Source organism: Triticum aestivum, chromosome 7D (assembly GCF_018294505.1).
Source record: "Triticum aestivum cultivar Chinese Spring chromosome 7D, IWGSC CS RefSeq v2.1, whole genome shotgun sequence".
Lineage (NCBI taxonomy): Eukaryota > Viridiplantae > Streptophyta > Magnoliopsida > Poales > Poaceae > Triticum > Triticum aestivum.
Genome location: NC_057814.1, coordinates 256401423 through 256421184, shown reverse-complemented (window position 1 = coordinate 256421184; position 19762 = coordinate 256401423). Strand labels below are relative to the sequence as shown.

Below are 19762 nucleotides of genomic sequence, written 5' to 3'. Positions count from 1 at the left end.
ACAACGCGGTTATGCCTCTAAGTCATGCCTCGACACGTGGGAGATATAGCCGCATCGTGGGCGTTACACTGACGATCTGCAAATCCTAAAGACTCGTAGTAGCACGCTTCGCACTCCGGGAATTCTATCGCAAACAAACAATAGCATACATAAGCAATCAAGCAAAGATGCATGGGTAAATCTCAAATAAGAAGATCTAACCAGAAAGTTCAACTGAAGAACTCCGGTTTGCAAAAAGAATCAAATCAAACGGAGCAACGAAACTCAAACTGCGAAAGAAACAAGATCCAATTACTAATATGGACTAAAATAAAAAATTTACAGTACCAAAATCTTGTTCAAGTTGGTTAAACAGAAAGAGGGCTTCGAGACGAAGATCTAGGCGCTTGTTTCACCTGATTTGGATAAACGAGCGAAAAGATAAACTAAAACGAAGATTAGGACAGAAATCGCGATCGAAAATAATCGCGGAAAACCCTGGAAAAAGAAAAACTGATGAACGGGCTAACGAACGAACGTTCGCTGTCTGTGACTAGATGAACGGCGTTCGTTAAAACAAACGTACGGACGAACGTCCACTATTTAGCTAAACCGCGGAAAACCGAACAAAAATCGATCTAAATAAAAAAAACCGAATCCTAGGTTTTCGAAAAAAAACCAAGCGGCTTTCTAACGAAAACCGGCGGCAGCGGGTGGCTACCTCGGCGAGGTCCGGCGGGGTCGGCGGCGAGCGGATCCGGCGGGGGGGGGGGGGGGGGGGGCGGCGGCGCTGCGGGGCGGTGGCGAGGCGGCGGCGTCGGGGCGGCGCTAGGGTTTGGGCGGCGGCGGCGCGACTTGGGCCTCGGGGGGTCGCGGGCCTCGGCTTATAGAGCTGCCCGGGCGCAGTGTCCAGGTCGGACACGGCCCGGTAAGTCGGTTGCGGTTTTTTTATAAATCCTGACACAGAAAAACAAAGAAAAGAAATACTAAACAGACTTCAAAAATCCTGAAATAAATTTTCACGGTCCTCTAATAATATTGCGGACAAAGTGAACATTTATTTGGGCCTCTAATACAATTTTGAAAAACGCATATTTCTCCTAATTCAAATAAAATAGCGATAAAACCTAAATAAAATAAAATATTTGATTTTAGTATTTTTCCTCCAATATTTCATTTATTTTGGAGAAGTCATATTATCTCCTCTTGTATATTTTTTTTGTATGAAATATTTTCGGAGAGAAAAATAATTAAAACCAAAGTGATCCTTGTTTCAATATTTGATAAAATTCAAATATGAGAACGGTGAAATCCCCAACTCTCTCCGAGGGTCCTTGAGTTGCTTAGAATTTCGAGGATCGCGAAACGAAATGCAATAAAATATGATATGCATGAATGACCTAAGTATAACATTCCAAATTGAAAATTTGGGATGTTACACCTTGGAGTTGTAGTCATACCTGATGAAGTAGAACTTGATATAGTCTTGGGAACCCACTTGACCAAGGCTTTAGGAGCTTCTTCAAATGAGTCAATATCTTCTTGAAGCTTGTCCTTGCCTTTTAGCTTGTGGTATTGTGGTGGAAGATCATCTTGAACTTGTTTTCCCTTGAAAGAAGTGGGATCATACTTCTCTTGTTGAGGAACAAACTTCGTCTTGGGGTATTGATATTCTTCCCACTCAACTCCATTGGCATTGAACTTGCATTCAAAACCAACACCTTGATTCTTCCGACGCCTTCCTTGCTTGCGTACAATTTCCTCAAATTGCTTACTTCCGGCAAGGCTCTTGTAAACACCTTTCTCTATAATTCTCTTCAATAAGCTATTTTCTTGCTCAAGTGTAACTTGGCTAAGAGAACCATTAGGGGAATCAAGAGAACTACTAGAAGCAACAATATTGGATTTAGCATGATTATTGTTACTACTAGAAGAAGAATCTTCCTTGCTCTTGTTGCTAGATTTTACTTGTGGCATGTAAGTAGACAAGAGTAAACGCTTGGCAATGTAAGAAGAACTTTTCTTATGAAGATCATCATTTATTGCTTTTAAGAATCCATGTTCTTGCTCTAAACCGAGATTTTGAAAGCATAGCTTCTCATGAGTCTTTAAAAGCTCTCGATGATCCTCTAAGGTAGTTTCATGAGCTAACTTAAGAGTGTTTAGTTCTTTAGTTAGACGCTCAATCTCCTTCTTATCATTATCATTCGCTTTATCTTGATTACCATGATTAATAGCAATTTCATCATAATTTTCATCACTAGTGTTGTCAACAATTAAATAATCATCACCTAGCAAATCATCTTCATCACTATTGAAATCAACATACTCGGGGTGTGATACCTTGGGGCCTTTAGCCATGAAGCATCTTCCAATCCCTTCATTTGGTGAGTCGAATATGTCGTAGGAGTTGGATGACACAAGTGCAAGACCGGCAACACCTTCATCTTGAGTATATTCGGAGTCGGAGTGATATCTTCTCTCGGAGTAGTTGTCGGAGTTGGAACCAGATACCCATTCACCAATATGAGCTTGATGTCTTCGTCTTGTGTAGCTCTTTGATGACTTGTCCTTCCTTTTCGAATCCTTGCTTCTACGAGAGGGTCTTCATTCATAACGATCATCTCTACTCCTTCTCTCTCTAGGTGGTGATTCCTCTCTTTTGCTTCTCATTTTAGGTGAGTCTTATCTTCTTTTGTAGGGAGCCGTACACTCATTGGAGTAGTGTCCGGGTCTTCCACAATTGTAGCAATTGCGATCACGACTAGAAGATCTTTTGTCATTGTAGGACCTTGACTTGGAACTTCTCTCTTTGCTTCTACTCTTGTAGAACTTGTTGAAGTTTTTCACCATTAATCTCAATTCTTCATTGAAGACTTGTTTCTCACTTGATGTTGTAGGAGCATCACATGAAGCTTTGTAAGCACCACTAGACTTGTTGTGAAGCTCTTCCTTATCTTAAGTGACATCTCATGAGCAATAATTCTACCAATGACTTCCGTTGGCTTGAGATCTTTGTAATTGGGCATCATTCGGATCAAGGTGCACACTGTGTCATATTTTCCATCCAAGGCTCTTAGGATTTTCTTGATGATGAATCTGTCGGTCATCTCTTTGCTTCCTAAGTCGGCAATCTCATTTGTGATGAGAGCAAGCCTAGAGTACATTTCAACGACTCCTTCACCATCCTTCATTTTGAACTTGTCAAGTTGACTTTGAAGCACATCCAATTTGGATTCCTTGACTGACTCGGTACCTTCATGCATACCAACCAAAGTATCCCAAGTTTCCTTTGCATTCTCAAGGCGGCTGATTTTGTTGAATTCTTCGGGGCACAATCCGTTGAAGAGGATATCGCAAGCTTGAGCATTGTATTGTAACATCTTCAATTCTTCCGCGGACGCTTCACGATCCGGTTCTCTTCCATCCTCGAAGTATTCACCTTGCAAGCCAATACACACAATTGCCCAAACGGCGGGGTTATGACCAAGAATATGCATTTTCATCTTATGCTTCCAACTAGCAAAATTTGTACCATCAAAGTAAGGACCTCTACGGTGGTAATTTCCCTCGCTAGACGCCATACTCTCCTAGGTTGTGAAACCAAGGCTATGATCACCTATGGAAATCAAGGCAAATGGAGACCAAAGCTCTAATACCACTTGTAGGATCGAAAGTAGGTCTAGAGGGGGGGTGGGTGATTAGACTACTTGACCAAATAAAAATCTAGACTTTTCCCAATTTTAAGTCTTGGCAGATTTTAGCAACTTAGCACAAGTCAAGCAATCAACCTACACATGCAATTCTAAGAGTGTACCAGCGGAAAGTAAAACATTGCATATGAAGGTAAAGGGAAGGGTTTGGAGAAGGCAAACACAATGTAGACACGGAGATTTTTGGCGTAGTTCCGATAGGTGGTGCTATCGTACGTCCACGTTGATGGAGACTTCAACCCACGAAGGGTAACGGTTGCGCGAGTCCACGAAGGGTCCACGAACAAGAAACCTGGTCTATCCCACCATGGCCATCGCCCATGAAGGACTTGCCTCACTCGGGTAGATCTTCACGAAGTAGGCGATCTCCTTGCCCTTACAAACTCCTTAGTTCAACTCCACAATCTTGTCAGAGGTTCCCAAGTGACACCTAACCAATCTAGGAGACACCACTCTCCAAAAGGTAATAGATGGTGTGTTGATGATGAACTCCTTGCTCTTGTGCTTCAAATGATAGTCTCCCCAACACTCAACTCTCTCTCAGAGATTTGGCTATGGTGGAAAGATGATTTGAGTAGAAAGTAACTTGGGGAAGGCCAGAGATCAAGATTCTTGTGGTTGGATTGGAATGCATTGGTCTCAACACATGAGTAGGTGGTTCTCTCTCAGAAAATGAGTAGTGGAAGTGTAGACACGTTCTGATGGCTCTCTCTTGAATAGAGAAAGGGGGTGGAGGGGTATATATATAGCCTCCACACAAATCCAACCGTTACACACATTTGACCCAACTCGGTGAGACCGAATAGGAGAACTCGGTGAGACCGATTCAGTTCAGAATGTGAACGTTAGGAATATCGGTAGGACCGACATGATCAACTCGGTGGGACCGATGTGCTAGGGTTAGGGCAGAACCTCATCTCGCTGTGACCGATTGCATGAACTCGGTAAGACCGATTTCAGCAATGAGTTAACAGAGAGTTGGTTAGGCAAACTTGGTGGGACCGATCGCTCATTTTGGTAAGACCGAAACGTTACGAAGGAAAACAGAGAGTTTACATTGCGAACTAGGTGGGATCGATCGCTCATTTCGGTAAGACCGAAATGTTACGAAGGGAAACAGAGAGTTTGCATTGCCATCTCGGTGAGACTGAGATCCGTATCGGTGAGACCGAGATCCGTATCGGTGAGACCGAGATCTGTATCGGTGAGAACAAATTGTCTAGGGTTTCTGGCAGTGGCTATGTCAAATGAACTCGGTGGCGCCGGATAGATCAAATCGGTGGGGCCGAGTTTGACTTTAGGTTTTGGACATATTTGGAAATGAGAAAGTGGCTGAGGATTTTGGAGCAATATCACTAAGCATTTTGAGCAAGTAGACCATAAAGCAACACCTCATCCCCTAGTATTGGCTTTTCCTATGGACTCAATGTGATCTTGGATCACTAAAATAGAAATGAAGAGTTTTGAGCTTTAGCCAATCTTTGTCCTTAGCATTTTGAGGGGTCCACATCTCTAGTCCATGCCATGCCAATCATTGAACTTTCTGAAATATTTAACTTGAATGTACAATGAGCCATGTGTTGTTATGAATTACCAAAACCACCCGGGGATTAGTTGCACTTTCAGTCGGGCTGGGTATGTGAGTGTTCGATTGGGTAGCATTGATTTTGTGATCGGGCAGTGACTAGTCCGTCCATCCGGCTTTGAGGGGTTCGGTTGGGAGAGTATCAGGTGCTACCGAGGCTCAGGTGCTACCGTGATACGGGCTTCTGACCCGTCGGATTCTCAGATCGGCATATGGAAGCTGTTGGATCTGCTGAACCTATGCGTATTTTTTAGACCCATAGGAGGCTTTTTTGCGAACACTGCAGAGTTAGCGAGAGCCGTTCGATCTGAGAATCCGACGACTTAGGGCAACTCCAATGGGGCGACCCATTTTGTCCCCCTGCGTCCGTTTGGGTCGTCGTGGACAAAAGTGGAGGCCCAACGCGCGGACCCAAACCCAAATCTCGTCCGTCTGGCGTCCGCGCCGCGCATCTCCTCGGCGTCCGCCGCGGCCCCACTTGTAGGCCACCCAACTACCGCCCGTCGACTTATTTATGACGACCACCGACAGCGGGCCCACTAGTCAGCTAGTGGAAGCGTCCTTTTTTAACCATGCGTGCGGCGGGCCGGCCTCTTTCACTTCCGTCTACATCTGGCCCCCAGCACCCCCTTTGCTTCCTCGCCAGCAATAGCAAACCCTAGCAAGCAATGGGCCTCTTCGGCAGCAGCGCGGCAAGGGCGAGGGCACCCCCGTCGCCTCGTCCTCCTGTGCTCCTCCTCCCCCTCCTCCTCCGGCGCCGACGCGTTTCTACCCAGGTCACCGGCGTCTGCACATCCCGGTGCACCAAGCGCGGTGGCACTGGGAGTACAGGCAGCCGCTACCCCGACGTCACGCTGCCGCACCGCTGGCACCTGGATCCGCACCGGAGCCTGGTGTCGGCGGTTCCGCGTTCCCAGCGGGCGCACGACGAGGAGGTGCGCGGGCGCCGCGCTCAGCTCACGCCGGAGCAGCGGTAGATGCCCGAGTACGCCGCCGACTCTCCCAACTGGGAGGCTGATAAGGAATACCGGAGCAACGGCGTGTAGGCGTCGACGCCGCCCCGCCGCCGTTTCCACCGCTGCCCCCGCGGGTAGAGCCGGAGGAAATGGAGGCGGAGGCGGAGTACCAAGCCGCCCTCGAGGAGGCCCTGCAGCACGCGCTGGAGGCTAGCCGTCTCGAGGAGGACGCGTACTGGGATGGGCTGGAGCAAGCCCTTGCGTTGTCGGCGGCGGGGACTCCGTCCACACCCCTCTCTTCGCCCCGCCTCCGCCACCGCCGACGCGGAGGCGCTCCCCGCCTCCACCCACTTGGTCGGAGGAGGCCTACACATGGATGGGCTAGTACCGTGAGTGGGTGAGCGTGCCTCCTGTCCACTACGCCGCGACGCTGGCGCAAGAGGCGGCCCACCTTGAGCGCTGGAAGGCGCACTGGCTCCGCCGGGAGGAGGCCGACGGTGAGCGGCAGATACGCTACGAGCAGATGCTACAACGCGACGCGGAGGCGCTCCGGCTTGAGGAGGATTCGGGTGGGCTGGCCCTGCTCCCGTCTTCATCGACCTCACCGGCGGCGATGACGATGGCGACGTCGACGTCAAGGGCAAGGGCAAGGCTGACGACGTCTAGGGCAGCGTGCAGGCGCGGACTTTTCTTTTATGTTTTAATTAATGTTTAATTAGGTTTAAGTGGACTTTGGCCTGCGGTTGACCGGCCACTTATGTTTAATTATGTTTATTTCTGCTAGTTTTATTTCACGTTGACACATTTGGATCCATCTCCCGTTGGGCTATCAAATTGACCTATTTAAGAATACGTTCGTCTAATCGACCCAAACGGACGAAAATCACACGCGCGTGTCCGTTTGGGTGGCCAGTTGGAGTTCTTAGAGCCTGTATCACGGCAGCCCATGCTTGCAAGCTTTTTTTCAAATATTGCAGGGTTATCGAGAGCCTGTATCCATGCGGTGCCGCTCCCAGTCCCGCCTCTTCCCAGAAAATCCCACGGAAAAGTTTCCCCTCTTCTATGCAATCCAAGCTTCCGAAGGTAATAATCTGCCACGCATCTCGCATTTCTGTTCAAATTAGGGTTCAATTTCTCACGTCTTTAGTGCAGGTTCCTCTCCTCTCCACCGAGTTCGAGCAGCCGCGGCAGCAGCAGCCATGTGCCGGCGCGCGGCGGCGGCAACCAGGACATCAGCGCTAGGTCATACACGAAGCGGAGGGCATGCCGTTGCTGGCTTACAACGGGGGCTTCGTCGTGGTCTTAGTTCCTGCTGAACGTCTATGTCGGCATGGTCGCCTACATCATCGATCTTCCACCACTCTAGTAGCAGTAGCAGTATCAAGTGTACTGTCGATGCGTTTGATCCTTCTAGGGCCTCTGGGCCAAGTGGGACATGGAGTTGTCGGTGAGTCTGGTGTGCCCCAAGTTAACTGTCTGATTTAAGTATGCTGAATGTTCTTGTTCTTGTTACATACACAAATCCCCTAAAAACAATCCTGTCATTAGATCGCTGAGTTCCATCCAAACTGGGCAATGGTGGAAGCCAAATATCACAATTCGTTAAGCATTTGATATGCTGCATTACCATTGCCATTTGCATTGCAAGATGATATGCCTGCCACTCAGAATAAACCTTTTGATACGCTTTTACACATTCTACTCACATGTACATTTTGCAATTTGATCTGTTCATCAACATGGCTATAACAACAATCCTGTAAGGCTGCACTAGTAGTACATATACAAATTCTCACACAAATCATGTGGTTATTTACACACTTCATCTTGCAGCAGCAAAGTCCTTGTGGTCTTGTGCTTATTTATGATTGGGTGTTTCTCTTCTCTTACCTTTATACAATTATAAGTGATGTACCAATTAGTGTATTTGCAGTTCGTAGTTCAGTCTGTCCATGCTACCTCCGCTGGAACTTTAGGTGCTTGATGAAGATGAAGAAGAGGAAGGCGAACAGGGCGATGATGGCCAGGTGCAGGCATGTGACAAGGTTGAAGTAGCGGTTCTCGAGGCCAAGGTAGCCCTCGAGGAACTCACGCACTGTCTGGTCCGGTTGCCCCGGCACACGGATCAGCTCTGTCCGGTCGCCCAGCTGTGAGAACATGAGCCCGTACACTGTCCATGCCGCTGGGTTAGCCCAGTACACCCACCTCCACCATATCGGGATCAGCTGCATCCACATTGCCACATTGTTGTTGTCCATTAGGTTAGGCATGCACACCTATCCTCTTTTTTTAATTATTATTGATTGTTATCTTTCAGGAAAAGTCCAAATCTGGATTAAATATGCAACATATGGTTGGTTTATATAGGAATTAAATGATGCCCAATTTGCCTATGTTCTCTCTAGTTAGCGTTCTCATTAAAGTGAAAAGGTTAGGGGGTTAATTGACAGAGTGAGACTAGTACCTCTCTTCCAATGATGAAGCCGGAGAAGACGTTCCAAAAGATGAAGATAAGGAAGGACAATCCGGCAGCTATCTCAAGGTTAGGTGTTAGTGCGACTGTCATCATCCCGTAGAGTGTGTAGTACATGAAGCTTAGCACCATGTAAAGAACAAACCAAAAGAACTTAACGGCTGTCATCTCGAACCCAATCATTGGGTATACGATTGATGCGAAGATGAGCACTTGGACAAGCATGTAAGGCAATTCAATTGCCATCTGCAAACAGAAATCCAGCATCGGAGTTTAGAAAACATATGCCAATCATTTTAGGTCCAGATTATCTGTTTTACTTTTGAAGAGAATGATAAAGTAGTATTACCTGAGCTATGGCGTAGGCCAAGGTACAGTACATGCCTGCTGCCTTTTCTCGGTAAAGAACAACTCTCTCCATTGCCACAACTGGCTGTAAGATGCTGCAATTCATGAAGCCCAGAAACAGTGCTGATCCATATACAACCCCTAGTATGTTGAATACATCTTGCTCCCGTTTTCTGTTGCATAGGAATACAAAGTTATGAGCTAATTGAGGCATGATAAGCTTGCATGAAAGAAAATTATCTCGCTTGTCGTCATCCTGCTTACATGGTTGAGCCAATTTTCCAGAATACAATTCCAAACATAATTGATACAGCAAACGTGTTTAGGAACCGAACAACATTGTGTTCTGAGTTTTTCCAGTATGCACATCTTTGTTTCCACAGGCAAGCCATGCACTGCGCCCTAAAGTTCTGCCAATATCCTGGGGGAAAATGTAGATCCACGGTGTTTGGCGCTGGTTGCCCCAGCTCTTCAATTAGAAGCATGTTCTCCCTGCAGAAACAAGGTACATATTCATTTTGTTTATCTTTCCCCTATTGTTCATACCAGTTTAACAGTACAATTTCTGTAGCTTTATGATTATCTGGCTTACCTGTACAGGGAGGAGCTCCGGTAAATTTCTGCATAGTCCACTCCAATCACATATTCTGTTATGTGTGAAATTATATCCAACACCCATGCTGCTGGGTTTTGTCCCTCTTTTATTCTAGGAACACCAGGTATAGCCTGTGACAAAGCAATTTTAGTATTTTCGTCTCCATCTTGTGTATAGATGTTGAATATCAGACAATCTTACCTCGAAATACTTGATCATGTTGCTAGATAGCGGACCTAGTGAACCACTGTATATGATCTGACCACCTCTTTTCATAAGCAAAAGCTGCATTTAGTCAAATTGAACTCAAGTTTAGAAAGGTAATTCTGTAGTACTTATACATAATCATATAAAAGGCTAATTGATTATCATTAGTAACTATTTGTGAGCTATTAACAGAAGGGAACCCAGGGTGTAAGGGCTAATTGTATTTGATGCTTTATTTATGAAAAAATTATGCTGGTTTGCTTTTGTGTAATGAGTAGTTCAATACTCTTTTCGGTCTCTTGGTCTTGACACCACATGACCATGCTTTTCTTTTGATATATTTAAAATTTATATTTAATCGTACCTCATCAAAAGATTCAAATATCCCAATGCTTGGTTGATGAATTGTGCAGACTACAGTTCGTCCAGTGTCTACTGTCTTTCTTACTGTTCTCATCACAATTGCTGCAGCACGGGCATCCAAGCCAGTGGTTGGCTCGTCCATGAATATAATGGAAGGACTAGCTACCAGCTCCACTGCTATTGTTAGCCTTTTTCGCTGCTCAGCTGACAGGCCAGTTGCTCCTGCTATTCCCACCATGGCATTCTTCAGTCCAGTCAATTCAACTAGGTCCATTACTTCATCTATAAACATCTGAAACATGTTTGTAGGAAAATCTTGTTAGATCTATTGTTATATATTAGCTTCAAAGATGATAAAGATTGCAAAAGGTCAATGCTTATACATCTCTTTGGCGAGAGTTAACGTTCGAAGGAAGTCGAAGCCATGCCGAGAACTGTAGTGACTCATGCACAGTGAGGTTAGGGGAGTGAATGTCACTCTGTTCACAGTAGCCCGAGATCCTTGAGAATGTGTCCTGCTTCTTTGGGTATCCTGCTATCCTAATAGTACCTTCAATATATCCTCCAGTTTTTCTTCCAGCCAAAACGTCGAGCAATGTTGTCTTTCCAGCACCAGTGATCCCCATCAGAGCTGTTAACACCCCTGGCCTGAAAACACCACTGACATCTTGCAGCAGTTGAAGCTTTTTCTCTGTTACTCCATACTTCATCATTTCCTGGTGGAAGATATGCATACGTTTGGTCAAACGTGACTGGAAATGAAATGGATGCAAGTATTCAGTAAGGCACTATGTGCTCAAGATGTTACCTTAGGCATGTCAACAAAATAGTTGATATGATCAAATACAAGGGAAAGAGGCTGAAACGGGAGGGCAACTTGACCGGTTGATGCATTGCGAGTTCCAACTTTCTGTTTCTTGCACTCCGTTTTTGTCTTCGTGGAATCGATATTAACTTGATGCTTGTGTGGAGCTACAAATTATGAACAAATGTGATGGATTTTGTTTGCATTTATGTTTCAATACTTATGAGGATTTTGATAGCTTTGGTATACATACAGTTCATGAACTCTAGTGCAAATATAGTGAGGATGTTGAGGACCAGCGAGAATCCAAATAAAATGCCGACACAAATCCAGTACCAATGCCACTCTGTGAGCAACCCCCTGATCTTGAGGATAGCTTCACCAACTGTTTTAGCATTTGCATAGTAAAATTCCTGTCAGCATGAAAAATCATCATCAGGTCATAACTAATTGCACGGGTTATGTACATTGGATCAAGAATGTTAGTTGAAACAATTGCTTACACTAGCCCATCTTTCATCAAGGAACTCATTTAGGGCAACAGCATTCTGTGCATAGGTGAATGGGGATGTCCAGTATCCCCACTGCAACCATGGTTGGAGGTTATCTGTTTCAATGTACAAAACTGGTAAGCATCTTCGTTGCACAAGTACTCATACATCTTACGGTATTCTGAGCTAAAACATCTAACCTTTTGATATGACAAAGCCTCCAAATATGTAGATTGCTATGAGAGCTGCGGTGCCTAGCATGTTGGCCATTACTTGCGTCCTTCCTATTGCCGCTAAGAAACGATAGAGGCCCATTGACATTTGATGCATGGCAAAAAGTACCAAAAACTGCTGGATGAATCTGCAAGAAGCAAGGTAACTCTTTCTGTTATTCCAGCTTATTCAAGTATTTTGCTCATTAGATATTGAATTGACTAGGAGGGGTACCTGAGAAAGGAAGGTGCGTAGCCAATCACATAGTAGGTTAAGCTGGTCCACAGACCTGTCTCTAGAAGTGACATTGGGAGGCTGATAAGGAATACCGAAGAAAGAAGTGCCCATCCTGGCAATGCTAGTAACTCTCTTTGCTTGTAGAAAGTGGGGAGTCGCTTTATTGTCATTCCAATTTCAGTCATGCCATTGAAGTTTACTATCACAACAGCCATAAAGAGTGATCCCATGTACTTATTGGCATCGAGTACAGTTTTATGGTTCATATTTGTTCGAAGGAAAACCGTTGAGATCACCAAAGCCATAACAGTTATCTGTACAGTCTTAAATATATGAAGTGGGGAGTTTCTTTTAAGAAGCAATACTTCCCTTGAAAAGCATGCCTTGAAAATATTCCATCTAGAGATCCTGCGAGTTGCACTTGTTAAAATCTCCTCTCTCTTTCCTGTATTGTTTGTCCTGCAGAGATCGTCTTTCGCAGGTCGTGGGAGATAGGATGAACGAAAAGATTCTGCAAATTTTTCGATTGACCGGTATTGATACTTATTTTCATCACCAATCCAGTATTGCTTTTGATCCATCTTCGAGGTCACCTGGTCAAATGAAGAAAAGTTGCTGTCAGTTACTTGCATTATTATGCACGAACAAGTACATATAACATAATAGTGAATTTTGTGGATGGAATTGCAACTCATGTACTGCATGCTATATTGTTACTTTCTGATATTTATGCACTGGTTGCCCTCAAGTTAGCAATATAGATTTATTCAGTAGTTCCCGATTATTAGAGTTTATAATCTAATACCTCTTGAAGGAAATCAGCTACATTCTTCCTGCTGGGGCATTTGAATCCCATAATTTCAAAGAAACCAGTAGCATTTTCTCGAGGACCATGATATACAATTTGCCCCTCGCATAAAAGGATTATGTCGTCAAATAACTCCAACGTCTCAGGAGGTGGTTGAAGCAAGGAAATAACCACAGTGAGATCCATCAGATGAGCCATTTGTTGGAGAAACTTTACGATCTCGTATGTGGTGGAGCTATCTAGACCTGTTGATATGTCATCCATAAAGAAGCATCTTGCTAGACCAACTAGCATCTCTCCTGCATTAGTGAATTCATCTTAAAAATATAGCAACAATGACACATTGATAAAAGAAAACCAATGTTGATTACATCGTCAATATTTATAGTTGTTAACTTTGGTACTGGCACCATCTTCTGTATAACTGGCATATTCGTAAGCAGAATAGGCTATGGAAAATATATATTATAAATGCAGCACATGGCAGTGTGGGTACCTTCCAGCAATCTACTTAATTTCTAGTTACATCTGACATATTCGTAAGCAGAATAGGCTATGGAAAATATATATTATAAATGCAGCACATTGCAGTGTGGGTACCTTCCAGCAATCTACGTAATTTCTAGTTACATCTGACATATTCAGAGTTGCCCTTATTCAGTAGAATAAATATCATCCTCAAATTATTTTTTCTGGAGAACAATACAGAGTTCTGCAGGAAGAGAGCATTCTATAATATCGTGACCGACTCACTACAAAAGTACACGTATACTGTTTTCATAGTCCATTAATCGAACATGTCAAGAAATTATGGTGTCATTTTGACATTTTTTTTACTTTACAATCTTTTCATTGTGGGTTTAACTAGGATCTTTGTTTCATCAAGCAATACTGTACAAAATATAAGTTGTTGAGATGATAATTTTTTTATTGTGCCAAGGACTATAACATAAACCCATTTTTTTATTATGAAATAATGTCGCATTAGAAAAATGCACTCTATAAAGTGGGAACAGAGGGTGATAAGAGGAACAAGATACATAGTAAACACTATAGAATCCTTACCAATCGTGGCTCTCTTTTTTTGTCCTCCTGAGATGCCTCTTCTCATCTCATCCCCCACTAGGGTATCTGCACACTCGGACAAACCAAGTATCTGCATTTACACAAAGTTTGTGATTATGTTATGAAGACAAATGTATAAATTGAAAAGTTACGAATTTACCTTGATAATATAGTTTGTTGTAAGGTTGCTTCCTTCTCCGAAGGTGGTAGCCTGCAGAAAACAGATTTAAGCAATTGGGGAACTGGATTCCAGTTTTACCAAAATTGGCGGAAAATAAAATTAGTAACCTTAATAAAAGAGTCAAGATCTTGGTCCACTTTGTTGATGACACCCTTTTTCCTTCTTATTGCTTCTCCCAGCATCTCTAAGGCGACCATTTCGAATTTTGCATTAGTATTTATGTCATGCAAAGGAAAAAAAAACCTTGAAAGGAGTGCTTCTTAATTTTCAGTGTCTGGGTTTGGTTATAAATTAGCTCATTCATATACACGGGAACTAAAGCTATATCCCCATACCCAAGAGGGTGTCTCACCAAATTCATTATTGGTTCCCAACATCTTGGAAGAGAAATCAATCGTCTCTCTGACGGTCATCTCAGCATGATGAAGATCATACTGGCTAATGTAGGCATGCAGGTATTGAGGTGTTGAGGAATTCACTTCTTCTCCATTGTACATGACCTTTCCTTTGAGCTATTAAGAGATGTGATATCAAGAAAAAAACAATGCTGGTTAATCAATGATTATCTTGTTAGTAAGTGGTTTCGGTGGCAAGTAGATAACTCAGTCTACCTTCAAAGAAGAATCCAACTTTCCTGCCAATGCTTTTAAAAAAGTAGTTTTCCCAGAACCAGGTGCTCCTAGAAGAAGTGTCATCCTGATTATGTAACGGGATCGCAAAAATTCAGCATGGTAGGTGAGTAATAAATTAATGAACGATGAACTCCTGATGTGGAGTGTTACATGTTTTTCAGTGGAACACTTATTCTGAGATAAACAGTATCAACCATCATCGATTTAGTAAAAAGTAGAGCTGCTTACCGTGATGGACGAATTGTCCCGCTTGCTCCATTTATAATTTTGATAGGTTTTTTCCTTGTGGTACACATGTGTGAAGATGTTGCCAATTCCTGCACAACAAACAATTTTAGAACTATGATTTCGAATGTGACTTGCCCAACAGTATCCACATTAAATGAAACTTCTGGATTTAAACATACATATGTGATACTATAGAGATGTTAAACTGCATGAAAACATGCACTGTCGTTTTGAATGCAGGGGCTGGAGATGTGCTTTGATCTCCATTTATTGTTAGATTATTTTGGTCAATTTCTACTAGGTTGATGTACAGAATCTCAACTTGCTAGCCCCAGAACTATTGCTGCACTCTCTTTACTTTCTCTTGTCTATTGCCAGGCATACCTGGTCGTTTTCCTTTCTATGGGTATTGTGACTTGCAAAGTAATCTATCTGCTTGTCGTTTGGCGTTACAGTTTCCAACCTTCTGTGCAGGTAATCGTGGATTACTTTCGCTGTGTTAGGGGCGTTCTCAGGCTCTACTGTGTAGGAAATGCTGGCGCGTGCTGTCCATCTCATGAGAAATCAACTAGCAAGGTGAAAATCTGCTTAGGTTATCAGATGCTGTCAAAACGAACCTTGGCTAAACTGCTCGAGGTAGTGACGGAACATTGAGAGTTTCCACAAAAATGTGTAGATTACTCCCAGTGCATAATCAACATTCGTGCCCCCAAGGGATACAATCCATATTTATTTATTTATTATTTGAATTCGCCAACCACTAAAAATAACCGCAACTCTAGTTGTGCTTAGTTGATCGATGCTGTTCTATTTTTGTATTGTTGTCCTTAAGAAAGTTGGTTAACTAGCGAAGGCAGTGGCGTTAACTCTTCAGTCAACTGCCTCACTTCGGAGTAATCTTTTTTAGTATATTTAGCTGTACTGCTGTAGCAACACGGCAATTAATTTTGATGTTTTTGGCCTCACTTAAGGAGTTAGTATCCTTTTTCTTTTCTTTCTTTGAGTGATGTGATCACAGAGACGTATGGGACCAGCGTTTGATCTGCTTCTTCCTTTTTTCTTTCTTCGTCATGGCAAAGGAACAGGACTGCATTAAAGCCGTTGCCGTCATCCTCGTAGCTGCTGTCGTCTTCTACACCGAATGCTACCTCAGGAATGGCCACGCTACGTTCATGAAAATTGTAAAGACCCGGTACCAAAATGGAAAATTCCCCAAGCTAGATAGTGCTGTGATGGTTGTGCTGTCCAGAAGACCCTGCCTACAGTCCAGCAATATACTACTCCCTCCGTCTCATAAATTTGAGCCTACACTCTACTAAAGTGCACTCTACTAAATTTAAGCCTTCACAAGAAAATTTCCTTCACTAATTAGCAATGGCTGGGGGGCAGCGGCACCCCCAGTAATACATGTAGCTCCGCCCCTGTATGACGGAGGGAGTAGCTCTGTTTGGTAGGCTTAGTTGGGGCCAACCTATTTGTACCAACATTTCTTTTAGCAACTATAGTATTTTTTTTTTTTGCGGATGAGCAACTATAGTATTTGTGTAAACATATGACCATGTTTTTTTTATTGATGGACATAACGCCATGTTTAGTGTATATATCAGTGTATTACAACAAACTGAACCAGTACTCTGCATGATTAAATAAGACTTGGCTAAACCAATTTCAAAAATTAAAAAGAGACTTGGCTAAACCAAAGCAGAACTCTCCAATTTGGTCTATCCTAGTATAAACAACGGCTCCATTATTGATTCCTTAAAAAAAACGATGGCCTTATTGGAGAAAGAGATACTTGGATGCTGTTTCTTTCTTTGGTAGGCGGGCTTACCTATCCATCAATTCAGCCGCGGGTCGACGAAAGAAACAGGAGTATGTCTCATGATGTCAACGGATTACCGGGATGGGCCAGCTAAAATACTCAAGCCATGAATTCCATTTTGAGCGAGGATTTGGTGTACCTTGTCTCTCACCGTTAGATTTCGATCCTAGGTGGTAGTGTTTTTTTTTTATGATAAGGTGGTATGGTTCTTTCTCTGGGAAATAAAGAGGGCTAGGCTCAACATCATTTGATGTACTCCCTCCGTTTTTATTTACTCTGCATATTAGAGTTAACTGAAGTCAAACTTCGTAAAGTTTGACCAAGTATCTAAAAAACAATATAAACATTTACCGTAACAAATCTATATGATGTGAAAATACATTCATTAATAAATCTAATGGTATTGATTTGTTATCGTGTATGCTCATGTTTTTGTTTATAAACTTCGTCAAAGTTTACAAAACTTGACTTTGACCAAAGCTAATACGCGGACTAAATAAAAACGAAGGAAGTACTTTCATGACTTCATCCAGACGTGGGGCCCAAACAGGTGGGTGTTGGTAGTTGGGACGCATGAAACATTGGCATGTGGGTGCGTGCTGTGAAAATATTTGCTAGTCATTTTTGCAAATTTTCAAAATTTGGCTGAAAAACTGAAAAATTCTAACATGCAAATTCCTTCGGTTTTTGGTGCAGAAGTAGCAAATTTGCAGTTTACAGTAATATTATAAATCTGAGAAATTTGCTGTGAATTCTTTTCCTTTTCATCATCCTCTTCTTCCACAAAATGTGCTTTTTGAAGATCTAAGTACCGCCAGATGACTTGTGCGCGTTGGTCAAGTGCCTGCATACTAAGAGGTCTGGCCGGCCACGTGCTACAATTGATCGTACGAGACCTGTGTACTAGACCTGCTGCGGCTACCAATGGCTATGGAAAAATAAAATCTACCATGGTACTGCGGCTGCCAATGCTATCCACCATGGTACTGCGGCTGCAAGCCTGCAAGTGTTCATTAGTAAGACGTTACTGACTACTCCCTCCGTTCCAAAATAGATAACTTAACTTTGTATTAAAGTTAATATAAAGTTGAGTCATCTATTTAGAAACGGAGGGAGTACTTACTTGAGTAGTGAACACTGGATGAACGTTCGGTACGACTAGATGGTTTCCATAGCACCGGGGATGATTTCCATTCCATTTCTGCCGTTTTTCTTCACTGCCAGATGCAGATGCTGGATCTGGATGGAGGGTTTCCACATAGCAACTTATCTAGTATTTTCTTAACTAACAAAGTGGTCTTTATTTTTCTCAAAAGAAAAAAAGAAAAAGAAAAAAACAGGTGTTTTTTCTCAGCGAATAAACAAACAACTGCCGCTAGCTAGCTGATCCAAGCACTGCTTGATCTCACAACCCCTTGTACGTGTCTCACCAGATCTCCCTTGGCTGCAATGCATATCCCATGCATGCATCCACCATACGTATATCCAAGCGCTTTTTTCTTTTGCAAATAATAACAGCACGAGGATGAGGATATTTATATGCAACATATATACCTGGGCGGCGTTGACGGCGCAGTTGAGCAGCGTGGGCAGCGCGCGGCGGCCCACGCGTACGTCGGCCTCCACGGTGAGCTCCTCGAACCGCACCTCCACCTTGGCGGCGTCGACCCCCAGCCTGCGGGGCAGCATGCAGCTTACACTCATTAATTAATCAGTTTATTATGCTGCCGCCCGGAAGAATCTCCTACGTATTGCATCTCCTCTTGCATTTATTTGTGGTTTCGTCTGGGAAACTCCCAGCCCGAACTGATCGCCCGACAAAACCGGCCGATCCTGCATGCGACCCGCATGATCGAGAAGCCAGGCACACACGCACGTACAGATCGCTACCCCATCATCCATACGCACCTTTCCTTCTTCTCGCGGAGCATCTGGAGGAAGCCGCGGTTGTCCTCATGGGTGAGCGGCGGCGGCGGCCTGGCACTCACCTCCGACGCCGGCGGCGCCTGCTCGGCTTCCCAGCTGTGCTCCATCCTCCTCCTCCCCTTGTTCTACCTCGGCTGGCTTCGCGAGCAACGCCGGCGGTGCCTGCTAGCTAGCTTGTCCTAGACGGCGGGTGAATGGGCATACATGGACATGTAGCTTGGCTCTACCAGAACGAAAAGAGATGCTAGAAGATAGTAGTAGAAGTACAAGAAGCAAGGGAAGATATATTTGGCGTTGCGTTTAAAGGTGTTGGTGCTACCCAATCTCGCAGTCGTATATATAGCGGAGTTCTACGGCCCAACGCCACTCCAGCCATTACTACATGCACATCCCATTTAATTTCAAGGACACCTTCTTCCCTTTTTTTTCCTTTCTTGGACACGCTCTGGTCGATTCGGTTATATCCTTAATTGTACACGTATGGCGATATTAGTATTGGACAGCAAGTCATTTCAAATAATATATGGTGCGAGAGATAAACATACGTACTTAACAGTCTGTTACTACTATACTGCCATGCATATTCAAATGGTAATTACAGATTAAGTATGCCAAAAAATACAGATATTTTAACCTTATCTTTGGACGGTTAAGCGATAACTGCGCGCATGTGGCAATGATATTGGTGATCACGGCCATGCCGGCGCCGGTGCATGAATGCTATTCCTAGCTAAGGTTGTGCTGTACAGTAGCATGCATGTCACTGGTGTCTGGTCTGAATCTAAAATCTTCAATGCATCACCACTTCTTTCAGCAGTGTACGTAGTCCCCAAGGACAAGCTCCTCCTCGCACCACTGTTTTAAGTCTAGACATAGTGAGGAGTAAATTACAGTAGTACTCACTCCGTTCAGTCTTTTTACAGATTTCAATATAGACTACATCCGAAGCAAAATGAGTGAATCTACACTCTAAAACATGTCTATATACATGCGTATGTTGTCTGTATTAAAATCTCTAAAAAAACTTATATTTAGAAACCAAGGGAATATCCAAGTACCGAACGTACGGCACCTCCGTGTTCAGCACACGTTCAGCTCGATGACGTCCCTCGAGCTCTTGATCCAGTAGAGGGTC

The 19762-nt window shown here is 43.7% G+C and overlaps 2 protein-coding genes across 8 annotated transcripts; one reads left to right on the top strand and one right to left on the bottom strand.

The window, feature by feature from the left end:
- Positions 1-7066: 7066 nt before the first annotated feature.
- On the top strand, positions 7067-16372 carry LOC123164268 (uncharacterized). Of its 7 annotated transcripts, XR_006482261.1 has the most exons (8): positions 7067-7316; positions 7386-8494; positions 9438-9559; positions 9655-9773; positions 10328-11652; positions 11733-11890; positions 12431-12498; positions 15354-15831. XR_006482261.1 is itself a non-coding variant. In XM_044581679.1 (3 exons), the coding sequence occupies exons 1-3, from the start codon at positions 11840-11842 to the stop codon at positions 16196-16198; spliced, it is 387 nt and encodes a 128-aa protein (XP_044437614.1). In that variant the 5' UTR covers positions 11816-11839; the 3' UTR covers positions 16199-16372. The 7 variants fall into 7 exon arrangements, 1 of the variants encoding a protein (XP_044437614.1); XR_006482263.1 differs by lacking the exons at positions 7067-7316; positions 7386-8494 and adding an exon at positions 8507-8775 and having other exon boundaries at positions 15354-15823; XR_006482259.1 differs by lacking the exons at positions 7067-7316; positions 7386-8494; positions 9438-9559; positions 9655-9773 and adding an exon at positions 15965-16306 and having other exon boundaries at positions 11431-11652; positions 15354-15455.
- On the bottom strand, positions 7888-18945 carry LOC123164267 (ABC transporter G family member 45). Its single transcript, XM_044581678.1, has 22 exons — positions 18610-18945; positions 18256-18376; positions 14880-14968; positions 14631-14715; positions 14372-14531; positions 14127-14203; positions 13999-14049; positions 13839-13929; positions 12771-13072; positions 11963-12558; positions 11716-11876; positions 11528-11631; positions 11278-11437; positions 11028-11191; positions 10603-10935; positions 10221-10511; positions 9851-9934; positions 9647-9780; positions 9319-9546; positions 9056-9227; positions 8698-8952; positions 7888-8458 (listed from the first exon to the last, which is right to left on the bottom strand). Exons 1-22 carry the CDS (start codon positions 18732-18734, stop codon positions 8189-8191), a joined length of 4053 nt encoding a protein of 1350 aa, XP_044437613.1. The 5' UTR covers positions 18735-18945; the 3' UTR covers positions 7888-8188.
- Between the last annotated feature and the right edge of the window lie 817 nt (positions 18946-19762).